The following is a 24,253-nucleotide window of genomic DNA, read 5'->3' as shown; positions in this document are numbered from 1 at the left end:
TCATTTTACTATATATAGTAGAAAAAACAAATGTATACAATATACACTGTAAAAAAAAAAAAAAAAAGAAGGTTAAATTTACGGTAAAATACCGGCAGCTGTGGTTGTTAGAAATGTACAGTAAAAAATCAATTAAAGGAATATTCGGGGTTCAATACAAGTTAAACTCAATCCACAGCATTTGTTGCATAATATTGATCACCACAAAAATAAATTTTGACTCATCCCTCCTTTTCTTTAAAAAAAGCACAAATCTGGGTTACAGTAAAGCACTTACAATGGAAGTGAATGGGCCAATCTGTAAACATTAAAATACTCACTGTTTCAAAAGTGTAGCCAAAAGACGTAAATATTACGCATGTTTTAAGTGTAATAAAATTGCTTACTAACCTTTTTCGTGTAAAGTTATAGCCAATTTTAAAACTTTGTTGCCATGACAATGTAATATCAATGAACCATAAAACCTTAAAACGACCATAAAAAATATGATTTAAACAACTTTACAGTTTAAATAATACATGAGTTTTAACAGAAGAATTCATGTAAGTGCTTTTTATAAAATTATAATCTTCACATTTCTGCCTTTAAACCCTCAAAACATTGGCCCCATTCACGTCCATTGTAAGTGTCTCACTGTAACCCAGATTTTTGGTTTTTTTAAAGAAAAGGAGGGACGAGTAGAAATTAATTTTTGCGGTAATCAACATAATGCCACAAATGCTGTCGACTGAGCTTAGCTTGTATTGAACCCGGAATATTCCTTTAACGTTTTTTATTCTAGCATTATTACATTCTTTTACCGTTGAAATGACGGACATTTTTTTGGTGTATAAAAAAATCACAGTGCCTGGTAAAATTGGGCACAGTGTTGCCAACTTAGCGACTTTGTCGCTAAATTTAGCAACTTTTCAGACCACTTCAGCGACTTTTATTCAAAAAAGCACCTAGTGATAAATCTAGCGACTTTTTGGACAACACTTAGCTACCTTCCGTAGAAGAAAGTCGCCAGTACTGCCCCGCGAACGCGTTATCTTGCTTTCCTGCCCCGACTCGGAGGCACAGCTCTCTCTGCGTCTACTCTGTTCAGTGAGACTGACAGAGAGAGAGAGAGAGAGGTGAGCCGGCGAGAAGGCGGAGCAGCACAAATCAGTTGACCGCACGGCAGCTGACATAGACGTGAATGAGCTGCGCATGTGCAAACAGCGTTGTCAAGGACCAATCACGAATATGTATTGTTTAAATAGTTTAATTTGACAGTTTATTTTTATTCTTTTCATGCACTTAATCACAAGAGATTTTTAAACAGTTGTTCATTCCTGTTCTGAACTCTCTGAATTCAGACACTTACTTAGACAATAAAATAATGAATTTGTGTAAATATGCACCTAGTGGTTTGTTATGGCTGAGCGCTGTGTGAGAGAAAATATGAGAAAGTTTCTGTCGCTTCTAACTTTCTCTCTGAGTGATTGATAGATAGGGAATTAATAGGGTATTACAGTATGTACGGTAAGCACAGAGAAGCAAACATATGTAAAGGGCGGACACTATGCAAAATACAAATGAGACGCGATGACGTCACGAATATGCTAATTAGTGTATGACGTCACTAGCTACATTTAGCGACTTTTCGAGCAGGCTTTAGCTACTTTCCATTGAAACTAGTTGGCAACACTGATTGGGCATTCAAATAAATTTTGTACCCTGGTTGTTTGCAACTATACATAAACAGTTTTCAACACGTTGCTTTGCGGCTCACTGTTCAGCTCAAGCGGAACCTTCTCCGATTCACCACGGAATGATTTGTGTGTGACTCAGTTCCGTTTCCAGTAATTTCTACGGGGAACAAAACCAGCGGCAGCAGTCGAGAGGTTTCCAGAAGCGAGCACACGCGTTTCAAATACATCACACACCCTGCTCGAGTAGACTGTGTCAGTCATTTCCATCTGAATATCTGCATTTCCTTTGAATCAACATGGCGAAGTGGGGAGAAGGAGACCCTCGTTGGATCGTGGAGGAGAGAGCGGATGCCACAAACGTCAACAACTGGCATTGGTGAGACTCAGCCGGCACACTCACACACTCTCACTCAAGCCATCTTGATGCACTCACCACAAACACGAGCTGTCCTCTCTCAGTCAAGTGTCTTATGAAGAGATTCGAGATGGATAGGGTTAAGTCACCTATAGACTTGCGTTTCATTTGTAAAGGTGATGCTGCTGTCTGGCTATTGAAATTGGACGGCTGTCATCTCGGTCCATATATTTGTATGTTTGGACGTTGTCTGTAATGTTCACTTTCTGTGTCTGTTCTCTTTATGTCATGGCTGCCTAAAAAACTAACAACGATTTGTCTTTTAAACGAACAGTGCCCCAAAAAGGAAAAATTTTTCCTTATTTACTCGCCCTCATGTCGTTCACAATCTGTATGCTGTTATTTTTTCCCATTGAACACAAAAAGAGAGTATTGACACATCTTCACAGCTATTTTCCATGCACCTCTGTCAAGCTGCAGAAATGACAAAAAAGCTAAATAAAAGTACCCCACATAACTAGAGTGTTTTGAAGACATACAGTAGCTTTGTGTGAAGAACAGACTTGTGTAAGTGAATGAATTGGTCTTTTGAGTAAGTTTTTTTCAATGAACCTGTTACTCTGGTTCACAAATCAGACTGAACCATTAGTTCAGCTCACTGGAGCAGAAACTTATTTGTTAATGACTTAAATTTAGTCTGTTCCTCTCACAAAGCTATTGTGTGGTTTTAGACAACTTGGAATATATAAATCTAATCTGAAATGTCTCAAATTGTATTGGTTCCATGATCAAGAAACGGGTACTTTAGGTTTTTTGACAGGAACATTTTGGCACCTCTGTGTTTATTTCGAATCTGTGGATTGGCAAAGGTCAGGATTAATTATAACTAGTGCTGGGAAATTTAATGCGTTAATTATTTTGGATTAATAGTTGACTGTTTAACATGTAAAAAAAAAAAAAAAAAAAAATTCACTTCCTAAAACTACATTAATGTTTTAACCCACTTGCTGTAGCTAAAATTGGCATATATAAGTTGCCAGAAGGACCACGCTTGATGCAACTGCACACCCTTGCACAGAAACTGATTGTGTGGCGCAGTGCATGATTATTCGTTACATGCGACGCATGTCCTCGGCATAATTACTCTACAGAGAATGGAGACTTATCCTGCAAGTGGTGAGCCAAGTGTTGGAGAGCTCTAGCAGGCGGACGTTTCTCTTCACATTGCCTGAAAATGCTCACTCGCTGTCATCCGAAACGGTGTCAAATTCGAAACCGTGTGAGAGAGACCCAGCGTGTGCGTGGAAGAGACTGAATCGCAGCCAGAGAAAATAATAGTTTTGAGACTTTAAACTTTATCAAGCTAAACTTCTGCATTCAATCAATTTGTTTTGTATCTGTATGAATAATATCTAATAATGCATTGGAAATGTACACAAGTTAATTTTGCCAATAAAGCTTGATATGAAATAGGCCTGTCGTGATTATTAAATAATCCTCTGATTGCGGTTATTTGATCTAATCACCGCAGTTATTGTGCACTTTAAATTCCAATCACATTTCATTGTCCGAATAAGGGAATGAATGGCGTGTTTGAGTGTCCCTTACCATCTCAATGAGCCGCAGGGCGGACCGCACTGACTAAAGCCTGGTGCACATTGTACGATTTTGGCCATGATTCTGCCGTCTGAGACAAATTTTGGGAATCCTAAAGCATTTCTGTCGTCGTAGGGCAAAATCGGCAATCTTATAACCTTCAGTGTGACATGATCAAAGAGGCCCGATAAATAGCCTTTGCAATGATCTTCAGCCTCTGACGAAGTTCTGGCAGTGTCAGAAATTTGGCATTACAGCCGTATAGTGTGACTGCTATTACAACAGCCAGATGAGATACTCATCCAATTCTCTTGGAAAGTAACCTGCTCCGCGTTTGCACCACCATAGCAACATTTGTGCCCAGTTATCACTCTACTCAAGCTCTTTCAATGTTTTTTCTTTTCATTTTATATAAAAAGTTTTAATAAATATATTATCAGAAAATACGTGGAGAAAAGTAACACGACTTCAGCAATGAAAGCATTATTTCCCGAATTAATTGTTGGATACAATTATAGAAATCTGGTGTCATGTTTGTGCATTATCCATAGGGAATTTGCAAGCGTGAAATATTATCAGCCTATATGAATTTTCGACATTTTGCGTGGCCGATAGGTTACTAATCTGAAAGAGGAGAAAGACGTACTATAACCCACCTTTTTCGCTTCTATTCTGCAACGCTCCCGTAACGTGAGTCACATTCACTGATTGGGATGATTGGGACCACAGTCGGCTATGATGTGTATTGTACAGTCTGACATAGTGTCGCAGTGTGCCATGGTGATATCAATGCGTTCGTATCGTATCGTTCATATCGTCTGACAAGCAACAATCCTAAAGCAACCAAACTGGCCCGGTTGTTAGGGAGGGTAGAGTCACATGGGGTAACCTCCTCATGGTTGCCATAATGTGGTTCTCGCTCTCGGTGGGGTGAGTTGTGCGTGGATGCCGTGGAGAATAGCATGAAGATTCCACTCACGCTTTGTCTCCACGGTAACGCGCTCAACAAGCCACGTGATAAGATGCGCAGATTGACGGTCTCAGACGCGGAGGCAACTGAGATTCATCCTCCGCCACACGGATTGAGGCGAGTCACTACGCCACCATGAGGACTTAGAGCGCATTGGAAATTGGGCATTCCAAATTGGAATCCAAATAAAAAAAAATCCTAAAGGACTGTAAAAATCCTACAGTGTATAGCGGACTTAAGTGCAGCTCCTGAAGAGCGCGTGAAGATGAACCGCTTCAGAACCGAACTTGAAGTTCGTGCCAAACTCCTGCGAAAAAATAAACAAGGATTTTCGTGAATGCAAAGCGCTCCGGTTTTACTTGAATGTAACGATTGTGTGATGACAAATGTTATTTGTCATTGTGGGTTCATACACGCTGTGACAGAGGAGCCCTGTGTCACACCCGAGATGATAGAATGAAAAAATCACAGAATCTCAAAGGTCTTTCTTCATGCAAAATAAGGGCTGGAGTAAATTTATTATATATTATATAAAGTAATTTTAGACAGAAATCTTTTGCTATTGCATACTTTAATATAATATAATAGCTTTTCAGGTTGGCTAGTTTCCAACAACAACAACAGTGTAAATGCAGAATGGACCAAAACTAAAGTAGACCAAAAAGAGAACAGATATTTGAAGTATTTTGATATTTAAAATATTATTTTAAATGTCATCCTTAAGTTTTTAAAGCCTTAAATGAAATCTTTTAAAAGTGAAATACGAATAAATGACTTAAGGTTTATGAAGCACACATGCACCTATGACAAAAGTATGACAATTTGTTTGACAGTTAATCATCATAATCGTGAAAGCCCTAATATGAATTGAATCTGCCCATTTGATCCTTAATGTTAAAAAAGTCCAGTGGAAAACGGCAGAAGATTTTGCCCAACTTTTAATGAGGCTTGCAGCATGTCCACTGATTTTATTGCATGTATACATATAATTGTATTAAAAATATATACCGGTACCTGTAGAAATATGTCTAATTTAACTCTATCCGCAAAAATCTGAACATTTTAACATGTAGGCCTACATATTAAAATAATTAACATAAATGATGACTAACCAATTTCTTGCGAGTTCTTTGAGACAATGTATAAAGTAAATATATTTATGATTCTATTTAATGTTTGTTTTAATGTACGATGTACCATGATTAATCTCACAGAAACTGTGATTAATTCGTAAATTTTTAATCGATTCACAGCCCTAAATATAAATAATTATTAAACTAAATTATAATTATAAAGTAATGGAGTAATATTGACAAATATCAAGGGGTTAAATTGGGGCGGAACATTCCGGAATGGATTTCCGGCACCTCCAATAAAAAAATTGGCAGTTTGTTCATCACTTCATTCTATTTCCTGGCGGGCTCCAGTTGAGTTTTTTTCTATGCATTACGTCTCCTTTAACGAGTGTGCTTGCTTGAAAACACCTGTAAAGTTCTTTAAAGTTAATTACCCAAGCATTATGCTTCCATCACCAGGTTGGAACCTGGTCCGTCTTCTGTTCCCGTTAGATCTGAAATGAATATGCAACAAGTGCTTCAAGGGGGGATGTTAGGGTTCCCAAAATCACAATTTAACCCCTGCAAATATACCTTACATTGTTAGGACGGAGAGGGATGCCACAAACTGGTCATCAGAGAAGCTGAAGGAGCTGCTCATGGGGCTGCAGGTGGAGAGTGAAGAAGGCAAGTGCGAGATCACAGAGGTCAGCAAGGTGGAGGGAGAGGCGTCCATCAACAACCGCAAAGGAAAGCTTATCTTTTTCTATGAATGGAATCTGAAGGCCACCTGGACAGGTGAGAAAATCCCACTTAATTTGATATTTAATCAGTTGTCATTTTGTGTTAGTGTGAATTATTCAATGTGATTAAGCAGGGTTTTTTTTTCTTTACTTGCATTAAATATTAATAATTGCTTTTTTAACATTGCTCATTAACATATTTTGGCTGTCTGTCTTTATAGGGACATCAGCATCAGGCATTAAATACAAGGGGAACATTGAAGTGCCAAACCTTTCAGATGAAAATGATATAGATGAACTTGATGTAAGTTATTTTTGAAGATGAGCTTCTTTTATGTATTTTGTACACACAGACCGAGCTAAAGGTTTTATACATTTAAAGAAGACTAGTGTCTATCTGGTGCTGGTTGATATAGCTAAAAACTGCTGCCACTGCCTGGAACACAGGATGGATTAGCGTTTTCGCTACGAATGCAGTGTGGTCACATGCATTTTTAATGTGAAATTTGAATATGATTTGGTCATTTAGAAACTTTTTGGACCCCATTGAAACCTGTGCTACCAGGTGTTAATTGGGCTTGAGGTTTAAATTATAGTCAGAGACATTATTAAAATATCTCTGTCTTAATATTCTCATGAGTTGTGACACAATTAGCAGGTGTGAATCTGCTATTCACAGTGTTGGTTAATTTTATATTGCCAGCAAAATAATAAATATATCTCAAATATTCTATACTGTATATTGTGTATATATACAAAATTATCTATGCATTTTGTAAGGTTGTTCATAAATATGAAAAACATTTGTTTCCTTGTAGGATGCCTGAAATTCTGGCATGCTGAGTATTATTTTATTAGATAAATGGTAGTATCTAGTTTTTTTTGTCTCAGTGTTGTTTTTCTTTTTTCCTGGGGTCACACACAGATCAGCGTGAGTCTTTGTAAAGATGAGCCTGAAACTGGGCTGCTTTCTCTGATGAGGGGGGAGGGTGCCAGTAAAGTTCGTACAGCGTTGGCTGACTATGTTGGACTCCTCAAAACAGGTCAGTCTCTCTGAATGTCTCACTAAGAGACACACCAAACTGACAGCAATGCTACACCTTTGAGCATTGCAGTATTACTGTTATTGTTTTGTCTGTGTGGACGTGGATTGTCACGATCTGTTATTATCTGTTGTAGAGTTAACACAGGGCATGATTCTGCCCACAGCCAATGGTATGACAAAAAACCAGCAGGCAGCCCAAGTGCTAACCAAGGCAAGCAAAACTCAGGTGAGCCTTAAAATGTACTTCTAAATGGTGCAATGAGTTAAGCAGTTAAGTGTTTGTTATAGGTACACTACATCTCAATATGCCAACAACCTGATACTGTGAAAGTATAATAACTAGAGATGGGCATTTTCAAGTAACTTTGTAGATGAGTACTCTAACCTACAAAAAATGTGCAATCGATTACTTGTGAAATAAAATGCACAATAAATAAAACACGTATGACATGTAAGTGAAATTTTATTTTTTGTTTTATTCACGTACATGTCATAAGTGTTTCAAAACAACAGTTTTCAAACTGTTTATTTGAACAGTTTCAAAATAAGATAACTTAAGCAAACTATGCTTTTCTTTTGGGGAAAATTAAAATGAACAATATGCATTAATTAAGATGGAAAACAAACAAACAAAAACTTTAAAATAACAGCAAAAATACTTACTCTTACCCGGAGCATACATAGAAACCAATACTGATGGCATGAGGGTAATGCACATATACAAGCACCAAGTCTACAAAGTCTATCAATTTTTATCATTTTACATGTTATTATTCAGAAATAAAGTGGGGAAAGTTTGGTTTTTATCCAATGCGCTCTGTGTTCAGATATTTAACACACATACACACACTGGTCTGATAAGCTTTCTTGTATCTTTCCACCATAAAAGCAGATCCTCCTTTGTTGGTTTGCATGACTCCAACAAGAACCGAATACAAATAGAGAAGAATTAAATGAGAATTCAATGAGAAATATTACAAGTATTGCCTTTTTGATATGGGTTGTCACCCATGCCATAAAATGCGGGATCGTCCCGACTTAAAATATGAAATGATGCATCCTGTATCGAATCAATACGGGACGCGATTTGTCCTGTAGTTGAGCAGCTCTGATAGCATCATGAAGAAATTATTTAAGATAATGAATTTTACCTTTATATTCATTGGGAATTTTGCCTAAGGTGGTTAAGGAACTGTCTGAAAGTCTAAACATTGTGCTAAAATGTGCTAAAACTGTGGAGGGTGTAAAAAGGGACCGTCTGAACCAAGTCAACCAGAACTCACACCTCCACCCGCAGGCAAATGCGGAAAGAAAAAGGAATTTGCAATATTCGAGTAGTGTTTTTAATACTCTAGTAGCTGGTGCAGAACGTGTACTCGATTACTTTTGCACATCCCTAATTATAACCAAAAGTAAAAAAAATATTTTTTTTATTTATTTACTCACCCACATGAGTTTGTCGTTCCAAACTTGTATGACTGCCGTCTGTGTAAACACCTTTATATCTGATTTGTTAAATATGCATTGTCAAAATCTGAAATGATCTCATCATTTGGTTGAGGGCTGTAAATGCAAGAATTGCATTTTGTGTTTCCAAATAATTACTCAAAAGTAAGAATCATTAATGGAAACGTTAAGGAATCAGAATGGTTACAAAGAATCAGAACCAGAATCGTTATGATTCCCATCTCTATGGGTAACTTTTTCTTCCATGGAACACAGAAAGAGAAGATAGAATGTTAGACTAACTAACTTTGACACATTTACTTTCATTGCATTTTTTTTTTCATACAATGAAAATTAATGGTGACTAAGGCTGTAAGTCTCTAATATTCTGCCTAATCACCTTCTCTTTTTGTAGTACATGGAAGAAACTGAGTCATACGTTTTTGTAACGACATGAGGGTGAGTGAATGTTAACAGAATTTCCTCTTTTTTTTTTTTTTGTTTTTTTTTTTGGGTGAACTAACCCCATGAGAAAATGTGAATGGTCCTAGCTTGTGGCAAAAGTCGGTGTCACAGTAGCAGGGTATTGAGCGGTTGCCAGGGCATTGCTACGCAAGTGGTTTTTAGAGTGTTGATGCGGTTGATAGGGTGTTCTTGTTGGTTTCGACATTCAAAAAACAGCTGAAGACACATCTCTTCCATGAGCACTTAATCAGTCCACAAACTTAAGGCATTTGCGTTCAATATATACAGCGATCAGCCACAACATTAAAACCGCCTGCCTAATATTGTGTAGGTCCCCCTCGTGCCGCCAAAACAGCGCCAACCCGGATCTCAGAATAGCATTCTGAGATGCTATTCTTCTCACCACAATTGTACAGAGCGGTTATCTGAGTTACCGTAGACTTTGCCAGTTTGAACCAATCTGGCCACTCTCATTAACAAGGCATTTCTGTCCACAGAACTGCCACTTACTGGATGTTTTTTGTTTTTGGCACCATTCTGAGTAAATATTAGAGACTGTTGTGTGCAAAAATCCTAGGAGTTCAGCAGTTATAGAAATACTCAAACCAGCATATCTGGCACTGACAATCATGCCACGGTCAAAATCACTGAGTTCAAATTTTTTCCCCATTCTGATGGTTGATGTGAACATTAACTGAAGCTCCTGACATGTATCTGCATGATTTTATGCACTGCACTACTGCCACACGATTGGCTGATTTGATAATCGCATGGATGATTGTTGGTGCCAGACGGGCTGGTTTGAGTATTTCTGTAACTGCTGATCTCCTGGGATTTTCACACACAACAGTCTCTAGAATTTACTCCGAATGGTGCCAAAAACAAACAACACCAGTGAGCGGCAGTTCTGTGGATGGAAACGCTTTGTTGATGAGCGAGGTCAACAGAGAATGGCCAGACTGGTTTGAACTGACAAAGTCTACGGTAACTCGGACAACCACTCTGTACAATTGAGGTGAGAAGAATAGCATCTAGGAATGCTATTCTGAGATGCGGGTTGGCGCTGTTTTGGCGGCATGAGGGGGACCTACACAATATTAGGCAGGTGGTTTTAATGTTGTGGCTGATCGGTGTATGTATATACATTATACTGAGATAGAGATATATATATATATATATATATATATATATATATATATATACACACACACACACACACACACACACACACACACACACGTATATGACACAGTACTGTGCAAAAGTCTTAGGCACTTGTTAAAAATGTTGCATAGTGAGGATGTCATCAAAAATAATGACAAATAGTTTTCATTTATCACTTAATGTCATACAAAGTCCAGTAAATATAAAAAAGCTATATCAATATTCGGTGTGACCACCTTTGCCTTTAAAACAGCACCAATTCTCCTAGGTACACCTGGACACAGTTTTTCTTGGTTGTTGGCAGATAGGATATTCCAAGCTTCTTGGAGAATTCGCAACAGTTCTTCTATCTATTTTGGCTGTTTCAATTGCTTCTGTCTCTTTATGTAAACACAGACTGACTTGATGTTCAATGGGGAGCTTTGTGGGGGCCATGACATCTGTTGCAGGGCTCCCTGTTCTTCTATTCTAATCTTTTCTATTTGGAAAAGTAATGTTTGGGAGTCTAACATTTATATTTCCTATTGACACATTAAAGCTGAAGATATAAATAACCATCTTAAGACAAATGCTTTTGTGAAACATCTTATGTGCCTAAGACTTTTGCACAGTACTGTGTGTGTGTGTGTGTGTGTGTGTGTGTGTGTGTGTGTGTGTGTGTGTGTGTGTGTGTGTGTGTGTGTGTGTGTGATGTATGTATATATATATATATATGTATATACTGTGCATCTACTCTAACTTTTGTACTACTCTAGCTACGTGTAGAACGTAGCAGTGCAATACTGCAGATATTGTTGGCTTTTGTATGACAAATTGCTTGCGTTCCTCAATTTGTAAGTCGCTTTGGATAAAAGCATCTGCTGAATAACTACATGTAAATGCTAGGTCAGTTTCTTACTTGCAAGTCAAAAGAACCCACCCTGAAGTCTCTCTGATATTCTCATCCTTAGATATCGCTTGGGTCCCTCAACCAGTAAGCTTAAAATTAGCTTATTGTGGTGTGTTATTACTTCTCTGAATGATCAGGCTTGCAATGTTTGCCGAGTAACCACCCCAAAACATCTTGGCAATGAATTCGCAGATACACAAAAAGATGTCAGGCCATCTCCAACATTGTGGTGGCAAATTTTACACAAGCAAGAACCACTTACATTTCATTTAGAAAATGCAGGAATCTAGTTAAAAATGCTGAGCACAGCAGGGAATATACAAAAATCTAAATCAAATAACAGACTAATTAACAATACATGCATCATCAAATGAACACTAGATGCTCTGGTCTTTATAAGCATCACTGTTAACTCTTGTCTGTGTGTCTCTGTGTAATGTTCTCTTTTAGATTGGCTCATGTAACTCTGCACCACATCCTTCCAGCACAGGGGTTAAGATCCCCACCTGCAAGTTTTCACTAAAGGACACTTTCCTCACCTCACCAGAAGACCTTTACAGGGTTTTCCTCAATCAAGAGGTGAGTTTTTCCACAGCAATTCAACAGAGTAATCTGCAGTCATTACTGTTGGTAATGTATTCGAGCAGGCCTATGAAATGGCAGACCGTAAGCCAAATACGGCCCATTTTAAATTTTCAGTGGCTCGCGTGAGGTTGTCAGTTGTCTTAGGGGCTGTTCACACCAAAAGTGTTTTGTTTTTCAGTTGTTTTCCTATGTAAACTTGTGCTAGATGGATCTCGTGCAACGACTCGATCATTACAGTTGGTAATGTATTCGAGCAGGCCTATGCAACCGGCAGCCCGTGGGCCAAATCCGGCCCGTTTTAAATTTTCAGTGGCCCGCGTGAGGTTGTCAGTTGTCTTAGGGGCTGTTCACACCGAAAGCGTTATGTTTTTCAGTTGTGCTAGACGGATGTCGCGCAACAACTCTGTTTTCACGATGTCTCATGCAGGAGTGCTACAAATAATCATTCGAGTAATTTTGATGGAATGGAAAGATTAAATAACTAAAATCATGGACGATTGATAAGCGTGAGTTTGGAGAAACAGAAAATTTATATTAATTAATTTTGAAAGAAAACATTTAATTTGAAAAGTCAAAAGTTTAAGTCATTGCATTTATGACCAACTTCACTGTTGTTCAATAACTGTCTCTCTGTTATGGAGAAAATTTGAAAGCACTTTTTAGTTGATTTGTTTTTTGGTTTTCAAAATTCCCTGCAGAAAACATGTTCACTTGATAAATAAATTAAAGCTATAACAATGTTTTATTTATATAGTGAACAAATATTATAGGCCTACTATAACATGATATCTGATAGAAGCTTTTTGTTAACAAAATATTCTTGCTTCTGAGACTCCCAGTGCCTTCCTCATTTAAGAGTCTTAAAGGAATCATGATGTGTGGAATCAAAATGTCCTTGATCTTTTGACATTTAAGGGGTCATTGAACTCAACTTTCCTCATCACTGCAAAAACAAGAACTCGTTGAAACCAAGTTGCCAAAACACCTCGTCTTTACTTTCTCCACATTGTGATGTCACACTGTAGTAGACATTTGCATCTGACCGCCTCCACAACAACACATCAACACCAACTTTACCTTTAATCACTTCCGTATCCTGCCCAGTAGTGGTGAGCAGTGAGATGGCAAAAAGAGAGCAGGTCAGTCAAGAGCAGAGAGCCAATCATAACAGTAGGCGTTTATTTTCAAGTCTTAAAGGAGAAGCAGCGCCAAAACAGAGTGTTTCTGACAGAGTCAAAATGAGGGTGGAAAATTATTGTTTTGTGCAACAACAAAAAAATATTACTAATATAAATAATATACCTGGATCGGTATCGGCTCCGATACTGAAGCTTTTAGACAGATCGGGTATCGGTGCGACGAGCCCGATCCAAATCCGATACTATGTGTTAGTCATCTTCGTTACTGCCAGGCTCAAAAAATGACATAAAAGAACCATTAAAACACCACTGAAGTAGTTCATATGACTCGTGCATTTTATTCAAAGCCACTTGAAGATGTGCGATAGCTCAGTGAATCACAAAAGGCTGTTTTATAAGTAAATATATAAAATGCACGCGCAGCTCCAGCGCATTATTGAATGGCGCTGCTCTATTTACACACACACGTGCGCCTATTTTTAACCTTCACGCGGTGCGCAATATTTGAGCGCTACTCACGAACAACATCTCAGATGTAGATGCTCAATAGTTCGGTTCACTTATAATATGCATTTATTTTATTTTTTTTACCAGAATTTGAATAAGAAGCGAATTAAACTACTGTGAACTTGCCTACAAACGGACACATTCAGGACTTCCTAGAGAGTTTAGAATGTCAAAATAAAAGCATGAGGGTTTAAAAGTTAAAGGTGCACAATTGAGATATATTACTATTATAATATATTATTATTATCATTTGTTTACAAATTATAATAATATTTAAGTTGAACAACACTGGTATCGGATCGGGATCGGTATCAGCCGATACTGAGATTTCCGATATCGGAATAAGATCAGAAGAGAAAAAGTGGTATCGGTGCATCCCTAATAAATAATATTATAAGTGAACCCCAAGGCCCACTTAATAAAACAATATTTAAATAATAAAAAAGGCATTTACCCTTTAAGAGTGACAGATCTCTTCTCACTTAACAATAAGGATGGCCAATTTTCAGTTTCGGGCCAGTTGACGTAACTGTCATTTGCCTTATCAGGCCAGTGCTTGCATTCTTGCATTCTAATGATTTTTTGATCTTGTAAACGCAATCATTTGGTTGTTTTAAACATTATTTTGTGAGTCCTGTTGATGTAAATTTGTCACCAAGGACACATAGTTGGCTAACATAGATGAGATTACAAGAATGATTTTTGATAGTCATTGACGCTCCAGTTAGAATTGGTTGAAAATTATTAGCAAATCAGTGTTTTCCTCCATATGCCATATCCAGTGAAAGTGTTAATGTATTTTTTGGTCTCTGTGTTGTATTATAGCTGTAAAATTTCCAGCTAATATGGTCAATTACAAACATAATAAATAGTGTAAATAGTGTTTGTTTTTTTTTTTAGAAGAAAAAAACAATTATAAAGGAAAATAAAATATATGTTTTCCTGACACTTACATAATAATATGTTGCGAAAAAAATGTTTAAAAAAATTGTGGTGGGGTCAGTGGAAAAAATGCTTATTGTTGAGCCCTGATTGCATTTGTTTTACTTGGACAGTGGCCAAATGTTATAAAATACCCTGTCTGATGTTCATTTGGCATGTACTATTAACACTGTAATTATGTTTTTCATTATATGATTGAGAGCACTGAAATGAAATGTGTGTTCCAGATGGTTCAGGCTTTCACACGCAGTGGTGCTGTGGTTGAGGCTGAGAAAGGTGGGAAGTTTCGCCTGTTGGATGGTAACGTGAACGGCGAGTTTCAGGAGCTGGTGAGATTTTGCAATATCTAATGTCTATAACTAAATAGAGCATGACTTTCCTGTGGCTTTCCTGTGTAAATAATTGGCTCACTTGAAAGTACATTCAAGCAGAAATGAAAATGATTATCTATGCTTGGTAGTATTAATAAATGCTTGGTTTCTGAAAATCATGTACTCTTGGTTTGACAGGTACCTGAGGAAAAGATAGTCATGAAATGGAGGTTCAATTCATGGCCTTGCGGTAAGTCAAAACCAGTTCAAATAAGACCGGTAAAGGCTAGATTATGCTTCATTTTTGCATGAGCCGTTACGTTTCATGCAAATTTGAGCGTTCTAGCCTTTCAAAGTATACTGTATTGTGACTGTAAGCCCGTACGGACGGGTCAACTCCAGGCATAGATGACGCACACAGGTGGGTGAGGTTACAAAAACTGGTCTGAATGGGAACCAGTCGGCATGGACTGTGCTGATGACCGTGCGCACACCGAAGCATACTTTAGCCCAGACGTTCCCAAACTTTTTCTGTCAACTAATGACCTGATCGATTAACTTGAAGTACCCCCAATTTTCTTATTACGGTTATATTTTTAATGATCCTTTATTACATCTTGTGTTCTTTTTATAATTAAATCTTACATTTTATTTTATTTTATTCACCATTTGCATTTCTATCCCAATCAAAGATTGCACTACATAAAAACATTATTCTTTACAGTAGTAAAAGTAAAAAAAAAAAAATTTTTTAATTTTTTTTGTAAAATGGTCATACATGTAATTTCTGTTTTAATTTCCCTGATAATTGTATAAATGTATGTGTCATTCAATTTGTGTATGAACATTTGATATCTTGATATAGCCAATTTATACATTTTCAATAATAAAAAATGACTTTTCATAGAAGTAACAAAGCTAGGGCTGTATCAATAGTTATAGCCTTCTAGAATATTTTTAGGAAATGAAACATTATTTATATTTTTAGGAAATTATACATTATATTTTAAGAGTTTCGGCAGCTGTGCAAGGAAATAGTGGCCGGTCGGCCACCTAAACGACACAGAAGCCTCTGTCAACCGGTCGGTTCGGCAGTGAACTGAACCAACACACAAGCGGTTAACAGTACAGCCCAAGATGTACAGCCATCACCTATTGCTTGTCATGACTACAAGGCAAACAATATCAGGTTAATGACTCTAAGGTTACTTTTAAAACATGATTGCTTTGCTAATAACGAAAGTAATTGTGTTACGTCATAACTTTGTATGGAGAAAGGTGCCATTTTCTCACCATCATTGGCAAGAGTGCGTGCACTTTCTTGCTCTCACACACACATATGCGGCATGCACAGGGAGAGATAGAGAGTGAAGTTGTATAGATATGAGGATGGTTAAAAGGAAAATTGATGCACTTGGTTTAAGTTGTGTACTTGTTTTTTTTATCTGTCAAATGATGGACATTTGCAATTATCAGTCAGTGGTTTTAAAATTTGGTAAATGACAGAAAATCACTTTCCCCTTTTTACTCTCTCACGAACCCCGTTTGGGAAACCCTGCTGTAGTTTTAAAGGAATAGTTCACCCAAAAATGAAAATTCTCTCATCATTTACTAACCCTCATGCCATCCCAGATGTGTATGACTTTTTTTCTTCTGCAGAACACAAATGAAGATTTTTGGAAGAATATTTCAGTTCTGTAGGTCCATACAATGCAAGTGAATAGGTACCAAAATTTTGAAGCTCCAAAATGCATATAAAGCTGGCATAAAAGTATTCCATAAGACTCAAGTGGTTCAATCCATGTTTTCAGAAGAAATATGATAAGCGTGGTTGAGAAACAGATCAATATTTAAGTCATTTTTTACTTTAAATCTCCATTTTCACATTCTTCTTTTGTTTTTGGCGATTCGCATTCTTCATGCATAACGGCACCTACTGGACAGGGAGGAGAATATATAGTAAAAAAGTGACTTAAATGACTTAAATATTTGTTTCTGATGCACACCTATCATATCGCATCTGAAGACATGGATTTAACCACTGGAGTCTTATGGATTACTTTTATGCTGCATTTATGTGCATTTTGGAGCTTCAGAGTTCTAGTCATCATTCAATTGCAATGAATCGACCTACAGAGCTGAAATATTCTTCTAAAAATCTTCTTTTGTGTTCAGCAGAAGAAAGTAAGTCATACACATCTAGGATGGCATGAGGGTGAGAAAATGATGAGAATTTTTGGTTGAACTGTCCCTTTAAGAATGGGAATAGTTTTTGCATATGCTGTGTCTAAAATCACTCACTATTCACAAAATAGTGAATGTCTACTATATGTGCATTGTGCATGATGTTACATACCCATTGTGTCCTGAATTCCGCACTTCCAAATATATTAAATATTTTATTATGGATTGGGTTTAGTATAAATTTGTGATGTTTTTCTGCCTGTTTGAACAAAGCCAATTAGTCATAAATGTACTTTCATTATATGTTTTACCTTTTTATAGTTGACTGAGAAATGTCTATCAGGTTGTCTCAGCGCAGTTTACTTCTGCTTACTGTCCTTTCCTCCTAATTTCAGAGCACTATGCGACGGTGACATTGACATTCACAGACAAGGGTAATGAGACAGAATTAATGATTGAGTGTCGGGCAGTTCCTGAGAGTGAGGAGGAACGAACACGAGATGGCTGGCAGAGGTACTACTGCCATGCCATTAAACAGACATTTGGCTACGGTGCACGACTCTGCTGAGCCCAGGATGTAGCTGCCACTGTTTTTGGTTTTATTGTTTTTATTTTCCTTCATTTTGGTCCACGTACAAATGAGAGGATCTGAATGTGACTCTACTGAACAGCAGACAACACATAGCTCCATTATCAACATGTCCCTGTCTGATTTTGATGTTTACAGGAAATTAAAAGAAAACATTGAAAAGTCCGAACTAAAAGAGTGCTAAGAGGGGGAGACATGAGTCATGAAATATCTGTGGATGTGTGTAATATAGTTCTTAATTTAGCATGGTAACTCTCTGATGGCACTCCAGTCATGTGAAGGTTCAGGGTTGAATGATGCCTTTTATGCACTGTGGTTTTTGAGAAGTTAAAAGGATAGTTTACCCAAAAATGAAAACTGTCATAAGTTACTGGCCCTCATGTTGTTCCAAAGCTGTATGACTTTTTTTCTTTGGAACACAGAATATATCAGGCCTCAGTCACCAAATACTTTAATTTTGTGAGGGGAAAAAAAAAACGCAATGTGACTGTCACTCCTGAACATTTTGCCTAACATCTCCTTTGGTGTTCCATGGAAGAATTCAGGTCATGCAGGTATGGAACAATAAGAAAATTAGCATTTTTGGGGGTGAGCTAACCTTTTAATGGGGTTACTTGTTGCAAAGTTTTTTAAAACTGGCTCACAAAGACAGTTTGAAGAACAACAAAGAGAAATTTTCAGACCACTAAATTAATAACTTTCTAATTGTATGAGAGAAGGAAATGGACAGATTGTGGCTTTATTCATGTACATTCTTTGTCATCACATTATCAAATAGTATTATGTATTTTTACTCCACAATTTCTATTCATCATGAAGAATACAAGCTTCAGAAACCTTTTGTGTCAAACAGACAATTAAAAATCAAGTGCAACGAGATTTTTAGGTTACTGCTTTTTTATTTGCTGGAACTTTGGTATTCTGCAAGTATACTGTATTTCAGCCTTCATAGAACTTTGTCTGGTTTTCAGCAGCTAAAAAGTGGAAATGATAAACTTGAAAAAGGGAAGCAAAAACATAGTCACTCAGTAAGCGTTCAATTTCTTGCCCCAAATTATGATCCAGAAAAAGGTTTGTAGCCTACTGAGTTTATTTTCTTGTCTTTTTTTTTTTGCAACACACTTTGTGACGAGACAAAGAGCTTCATTACCTTAAAATAAAAGTACCACTGAAACATCATCAGAAATGTTATTCAGCCATAATTTTGCATTATCCTGGGATAGATCCATAGTTATTTTAGAAAAAAAAATTCTACTGCAGCTTGCCTCATATCCTGCATTAGGTGAGTAGAATATGCATCTATACAACAGTGTGTAATATTGACATAAATCATTGTTAAAATATTCCTTATAGAACATTCACTATAAAATATACTTGACATGGTTACAATATGCTATTAAAATAACCTGTGGATCATTTTAACAAAACCACTGACCTGCATTTAAAGCTGATAGAAAAATATGCATATTATATATTTACATTATTCAAATCCTCACTCACAGCTTAGAAAATGATGTTAGATTGTAAACATTACACAGTTCAAAATACAGTTTTAATAATTAACTGAAATAAAATTATTGGAGATGTTCATTACCAAAAAATGTCTCTGTTATATAATAAATTATTTTCTTCTCAACATATTAAACTTAATGAATTTGGTGACAGTTACTCGCTGGAGACCTTGAACACATGAAAACAAACAATTATATCATTCATTCTTTGGTGAATATAACACCACAACAAAGCAAATTCACAAATTTAAAAATCAAATATTTATGTCAACAACAGCAAACCCCCAAAAAGATGGTGGACCTTCATAAATAATACTGCAGTTTTCAGTGAGAGAGATTGTTGGATCTAGTGAGACTTAAGAATAAAATCAAAAATTACAATTTAGAACAATGCAATGACAGTTCAAATAAGATACAATCACAAATCTTGAATAAACACTTATCAAACACAAGTCTTCCAGTATCTAGTTCTTGTATGTGCAATAATATCCCTATTATATCTATATCAGTATGAACCTCACCTACTCAACGGCCGGTTAAGGTGAGTGAGTTTCCAAACAGATGAAAAGCTCTGACTCCTGAACAAGAGACACATAAAGAAAGCATCTACCACAAACATCAAGAACATTCTTAATGGTTTTAAAATGCAAAGATCTCTAATCAATAACAAAATTACATTAAAAACATTTCTTTAATGTCATTATAGTCACTCACACTGGACGAATCACTGTTGATGACTAGATCATTGGTGGCTTTCTCGGGTGTCTCCTCCCTTTCAGGCGTCCTGGCTTTGATAGACACACTTTGCCAGTGTTTCCTAAAAGAAGGTCCATTTCATTACATTTGTTACAATGATAATTAATAATATTGAAATACACAACAGTATCTGCTTTTATTAACCCTTTAAGATCAGATTGGTCCGCCGAGAAAACAATAATTAACAGAATATTAATAAAAAGTCTTGAACAACACAAAATATGTACCGTTTTAAAGCTTAGAATCTGTACTTTACAATGTAAGCATTATGACCAAAACTGAACAAGTGATTTGAAATTTGCAGACAAATCAGAAGTGTTTCGTGTTGATAATTTATTAATAATTTTGCACTGCATATATAATTGTAATCGGTAAAAACTGTTAAAATAGCCATGTGTCATATGTCGTTGGAAAGCGCTCAAGGAGTTGAATACAACCAGCCTATTTGTTTTACTCACAGACAAAATATAGCGAGTAATAGCTAAGTAAATATATTTGACATACATGTTACATGTAAACAGGAGTTGCTTATAAGCCGTGTTTTTGCTTATAACTTCACCAAACATAAACAGAACACAAAATATCACATACCATTACTTAGAGGAGGCGATTATCTTTAAAACTAGCCCACACATGGGGCCTGGGTAGCTCAGCGAGTATTGACACTGACTACCACCCCTGGAGTCACGAGTTCGAATCCAGGGTGTGCTGAGTGACTCCAGCCAGGTCTCCTAAGCAACCAAATTGGCCAGGTTGCTAGGGAGAGTCACATGGGGTAACCTCCTCATGGTCGCAATAATGTTGTTCTCGCTCTCGGTGGGGAGCGAGGTGAGCTGTGTGTGGATGCCGCAAAGAATAGCGTGAAGCCTCCACACGTGCTACGTCTCTGCAGTAACGCGCTCAACGAGCCACGTCATAAGATGCGCGGATTGACTGTCTCAGACGCGGAGGCAACTGAGATTCGTCCTCCCCCACCTGGATTGAGGCGAGTCACTATGCCACCACGAGGACTTAGAGCACATTGGGAATTGGGCATTACAAATTGGGGAAAAAAGGGGAGAAAATCAAAAAAATTAAATAAAATAGCCCACACACAACATAATCAGACACATAGATAGATCATTAGATAATCCACACAAAGCACAATGTGCACACAGCACATAATGTGCTATCTGGCTAAAAACACGTTAGCTTTCCTGGATCAGATGACTTAATCGGAAATGATGTAGTATATTGTCCAGCATCATGGAACGCTAAACCATTCGTGTTAGGATTCAGATCGCTGCAACCAGAGCTGGAAGTCATGCAAATATAGGCAGAGAGGATCGTTCACTCTAATTACATATGGCCACCAGGAGATGGTGCCAAGTACATGACACAGACTCAATGATGACTCAAATGGCACAGAATGAGATGTCGTTACTCATGCCTTCATGCTTTGGAGAGAGAGCATACAGTAAATTTAGTAATTGTTGTATTTGCATGTGTAATTACTTCTTATGTACAATTATGTTTTATTTGTTTGGAGATACTTTGACACTTGGAGACGTTTTTGGACACTAGGATAAATTATTATTGTAATGCTACCACTTTTTATTGCTTTGATGTATCAACACAAAATTTTACTCAGTTAGAGTTAACATTATCCGAGCTACCTTATTGACACCCTGAGATATATAATAGAAAAATAAGGGGAAAAAGGTTCATTTTTGACCTAAGTTTGTTTTTTGTTTTTTTCAGCAGTTTCTTAGGCGGAGAGTCTCATAATTTATCAAAATCTATATAATTAAAACTTTGAAAAGTTTTCTTTAAAATTATACCAAACAATTTACCCTCTGTGGGGAGTTATAAGCCTTGCATTTTGGTTATGCCACTGAAACAGGATTTCTTTAAAAACACCTTCAGAGCTTAACAGGTTAAAGCATTGCTAATTTGTGACCAGTGCAGCTTGATAAATTGTTTGTGTACCGGTGTGACTGCCATTTTCCCTTAGTTTTGCGCTCTGATGTTGATGCAGAGGAGGTCTGATCTGTCAGATCCTTTAGAAAGTCAAACAGCTTCTCTGAATGAATACACTGTTTCCTAAAAAGATCATACAAGGTGTACAATGTACAATGACAAACACAGAAATAGATATATAACATACACAATATACAGTACTGTATACATGAAACTCATCAGGTCAGTGATATGACAGGAGTATGCAGGTGAATTTTGAACCTTACATGTGATTGACAAACATCACTCTGCTGTTCCTTGACTGGGCTGTCTTACTGGTCATGGTGAGAAGAGATCTGAGGAACATTTCTAAAGCTTTGGCTAAATGTACAGTTACAGAATCGATAGCGGTTTTAAAGACTTTGACATTTACACAGTGTGGGTCATATTTCACCCCAAAAGAAAAACAAAGTGTAAAATAAGACTTTGCATATAGAAAATGAAGCCTATTTTATATTGTGAGCCATGTGTCTGGATGTTTTACTTTTAAGTTTGTTTGTAATTCTCATTATTCTTAATGATGGTTCTCTGATTCTCATTAATGTAACAGTAATTAACATTTTTATATTAGCATGTAGGTAATGCAACAAATACTATCATGTTTTATAAATACTTTACAACTTTAATAATAACCTTTACACCTCAGCTGTAGCGATTCGCCCCACTTCTGTGTCTTTTTGCATGATTTTCTTGATGCGACCCTGGCCAAAAATCGAACAGGCGGATGAGTTGAGAAGTTCATCTGCTTTCAACAGTTCAGTGTCTCTCATCTGAGCTCCAGAGCTGGAGGCGTCACAATACTCCTAAAACGTGCCTTAAAAACTAAAATCTGAAATATCTGTTACTCACGGAAGGAAAGCGAACATTATATTTTCTTTTCTCTTAAATATCCGCATTCGGGTTACATTTTGAGTCATTTTTCGACTTGGAGTGCGGAGCGCCATATGTTTACCTTACACAGGAAGTATTGAATGAGAAATGAATGGGGGAAAATTAATGGGAGGGGCCAGAGCAAGGGTACGCCCCCAAACGCCCCCCTGTCACGTGTAGCGTGGGATTTGTAAACAATCCCCCTACTATTTATCCATCTTTCCATGTAATTGAGGAGAAATTATCGCCTTGTAAAGGTGAAGACAAATATATGATTATTTAAATAGTGATTATTTGTAAGTTCAGAGAGAACTTAGAATGACTTTTATGTTAAATCAAAATATTAAGGGGTATTGTAGTCTACTCAAATGGTCACATGAACCTTTCTACAAAGTATTTGGAAAGTTTAGCCACATTTTGAAGTGTATAAATGTCAAGGAATAAGATTATAAAATTAAATTAGAGATAAGCATACTGTTCAAAGTTAAGAAATAGACACTTTCTGTTTGTCAAACTTGGTGGAACATGTCCATAGTTAATGGGATGAATTTTACTTGTAGTTATTCTGCTAGGACATGTGTGAACTTGATGGGAACTGACTCTAAAAATGATATTTGGTTCAGTTGGTTGAAAGTTATTGCAAAAAAAAAAAAAAAAAAATGGCTCAGAAAAGTGATGATATTTCAGAGAAATGGTCTAGCCTTATTTGTTTGCAGATACCACTTAAAGGGATAGGTCACACAAAAATGAAAATTCTCTCATTTACTCATTTTCATGCATTCCCAGATGTGTAAGACTTACTTTCTTCTGCAGAACACAAACAAAGATTTTTTGTTCCATGCAATGCAAGTGAATGGTGAGTAGACCTTTCAAGCTTAAAAAAATCCCATAAACACAGCATAAAAGTAATCCATACAACTCCAGCGGTTAAATCCATGTCTTCAGAAGCAATATGATAAGTGTGGGTGAGAAAGATATCAATATTTATTCATTTAAATGTCCACTTTCAGATTCTGAGAGTGAAAGTGGAGATTTATATTAAAAAAGGATTGAAATATTAATCTGTTTTTCACCCAAAGCGATTGCATCCGCTTCAGAAGACATATATTAAACCGCTGGAGTATGGATTACTTCATGCTGTGTTTATGGGATTTTTAAGCTTGAAAGGTCTAGTCACCATTCACTTGCATTGTATGGACCCACAGAGCTGAGATATTCTTCTAAAAATCTTCGTTTATGTTCTCCAGAAGAAAGAAAGTCATATACATCTGGGATGGCATGAAAGTGAGTAAATGATGAGAGAATTTTCATTTTTGGGTGAACTTTCCCTTTAATATTTTGTTATCTAATGGCATAAATAAATAAATTCTTACATTTTAAGTGTGATTTAAGTGTCCACATATTATGGGAACACTGTACTAAATCTCTCATGGTAATGCCAGTTTAAGGCTATTTTA

General features: G+C 36.8%; 2 protein-coding genes across 3 annotated transcripts; one reads left to right on the top strand and one right to left on the bottom strand.

Annotated features, from left to right (window-relative positions):
• The first annotated feature begins 1,804 nt into the window (after positions 1–1,804).
• LOC127455143 (activator of 90 kDa heat shock protein ATPase homolog 1-like) lies at positions 1,805–18,540 on the top strand. The gene is made up of 9 exons (XM_051722759.1): positions 1,805–2,052; positions 6,260–6,450; positions 6,617–6,699; positions 7,321–7,438; positions 7,575–7,666; positions 11,855–11,983; positions 14,805–14,906; positions 15,087–15,138; positions 17,468–18,540. Exons 1-9 carry the CDS (start codon positions 1,973–1,975, stop codon positions 17,638–17,640), a joined length of 1,020 nt encoding a protein of 339 aa, XP_051578719.1. The 5' UTR covers positions 1,805–1,972; the 3' UTR covers positions 17,641–18,540.
• A 454-nt stretch (positions 18,541–18,994) lies between these two features.
• LOC127455144 (dr1-associated corepressor homolog) lies at positions 18,995–22,876 on the bottom strand. Of its 2 annotated transcripts, XM_051722761.1 has the most exons (6): positions 22,560–22,876; positions 22,154–22,222; positions 21,897–22,010; positions 19,887–19,989; positions 19,694–19,750; positions 18,995–19,527 (listed from the first exon to the last, which is right to left on the bottom strand). In XM_051722761.1, exons 2-5 carry the CDS (start codon positions 22,207–22,209, stop codon positions 19,709–19,711), a joined length of 315 nt encoding a protein of 104 aa, XP_051578721.1. In that variant the 5' UTR covers positions 22,210–22,222; positions 22,560–22,876; the 3' UTR covers positions 18,995–19,527; positions 19,694–19,708. The 2 variants fall into 2 exon arrangements, with proteins under 2 accessions (XP_051578721.1, XP_051578720.1); XM_051722760.1 differs by having other exon boundaries at positions 22,154–22,876.
• Between the last annotated feature and the right edge of the window lie 1,377 nt (positions 22,877–24,253).

Source organism: Myxocyprinus asiaticus, chromosome 17 (genome assembly GCF_019703515.2).
Source record: "Myxocyprinus asiaticus isolate MX2 ecotype Aquarium Trade chromosome 17, UBuf_Myxa_2, whole genome shotgun sequence".
NCBI lineage: Eukaryota > Metazoa > Chordata > Actinopteri > Cypriniformes > Catostomidae > Myxocyprinus > Myxocyprinus asiaticus.
This window is presented reverse-complemented; position numbering and strand designations above follow the sequence as displayed.

Excerpts from the sequence above, each read along its gene's own strand:
- LOC127455143 (XM_051722759.1), top strand. The coding sequence starts at position 1,973 with ATGGCGAAGTGGGGAGAAGGAGACCCTCGTTGGATCGTGGAGGAGAGA. Across the intron at positions 6,451-6,616 it reads TCTGAAGGCCACCTGGACAG|GGACATCAGCATCAGGCATT; the intron begins GTGAGAAAATCC and ends CTGTCTTTATAG. Across the intron at positions 11,984-14,804 it reads GGGTTTTCCTCAATCAAGAG|ATGGTTCAGGCTTTCACACG; the intron begins GTGAGTTTTTCC and ends TGTGTGTTCCAG.
- LOC127455144 (XM_051722760.1), bottom strand. The coding sequence starts at position 22,233 with ATGTTCCTCAGATCTCTTCTCACCATGACCAGTAAGACAGCCCAGTCA. Across the intron at positions 19,990-21,896 it reads GGAAAATGGCAGTCACACCG|GAAACACTGGCAAAGTGTGT; the intron begins GTACACAAACAA and ends ACCTTCTTTTAG. Across the intron at positions 19,751-19,886 it reads TCAACAGTGATTCGTCCAGT|GAGTCAGAGCTTTTCATCTG; the intron begins GTGAGTGACTAT and ends TCTCTTGTTCAG.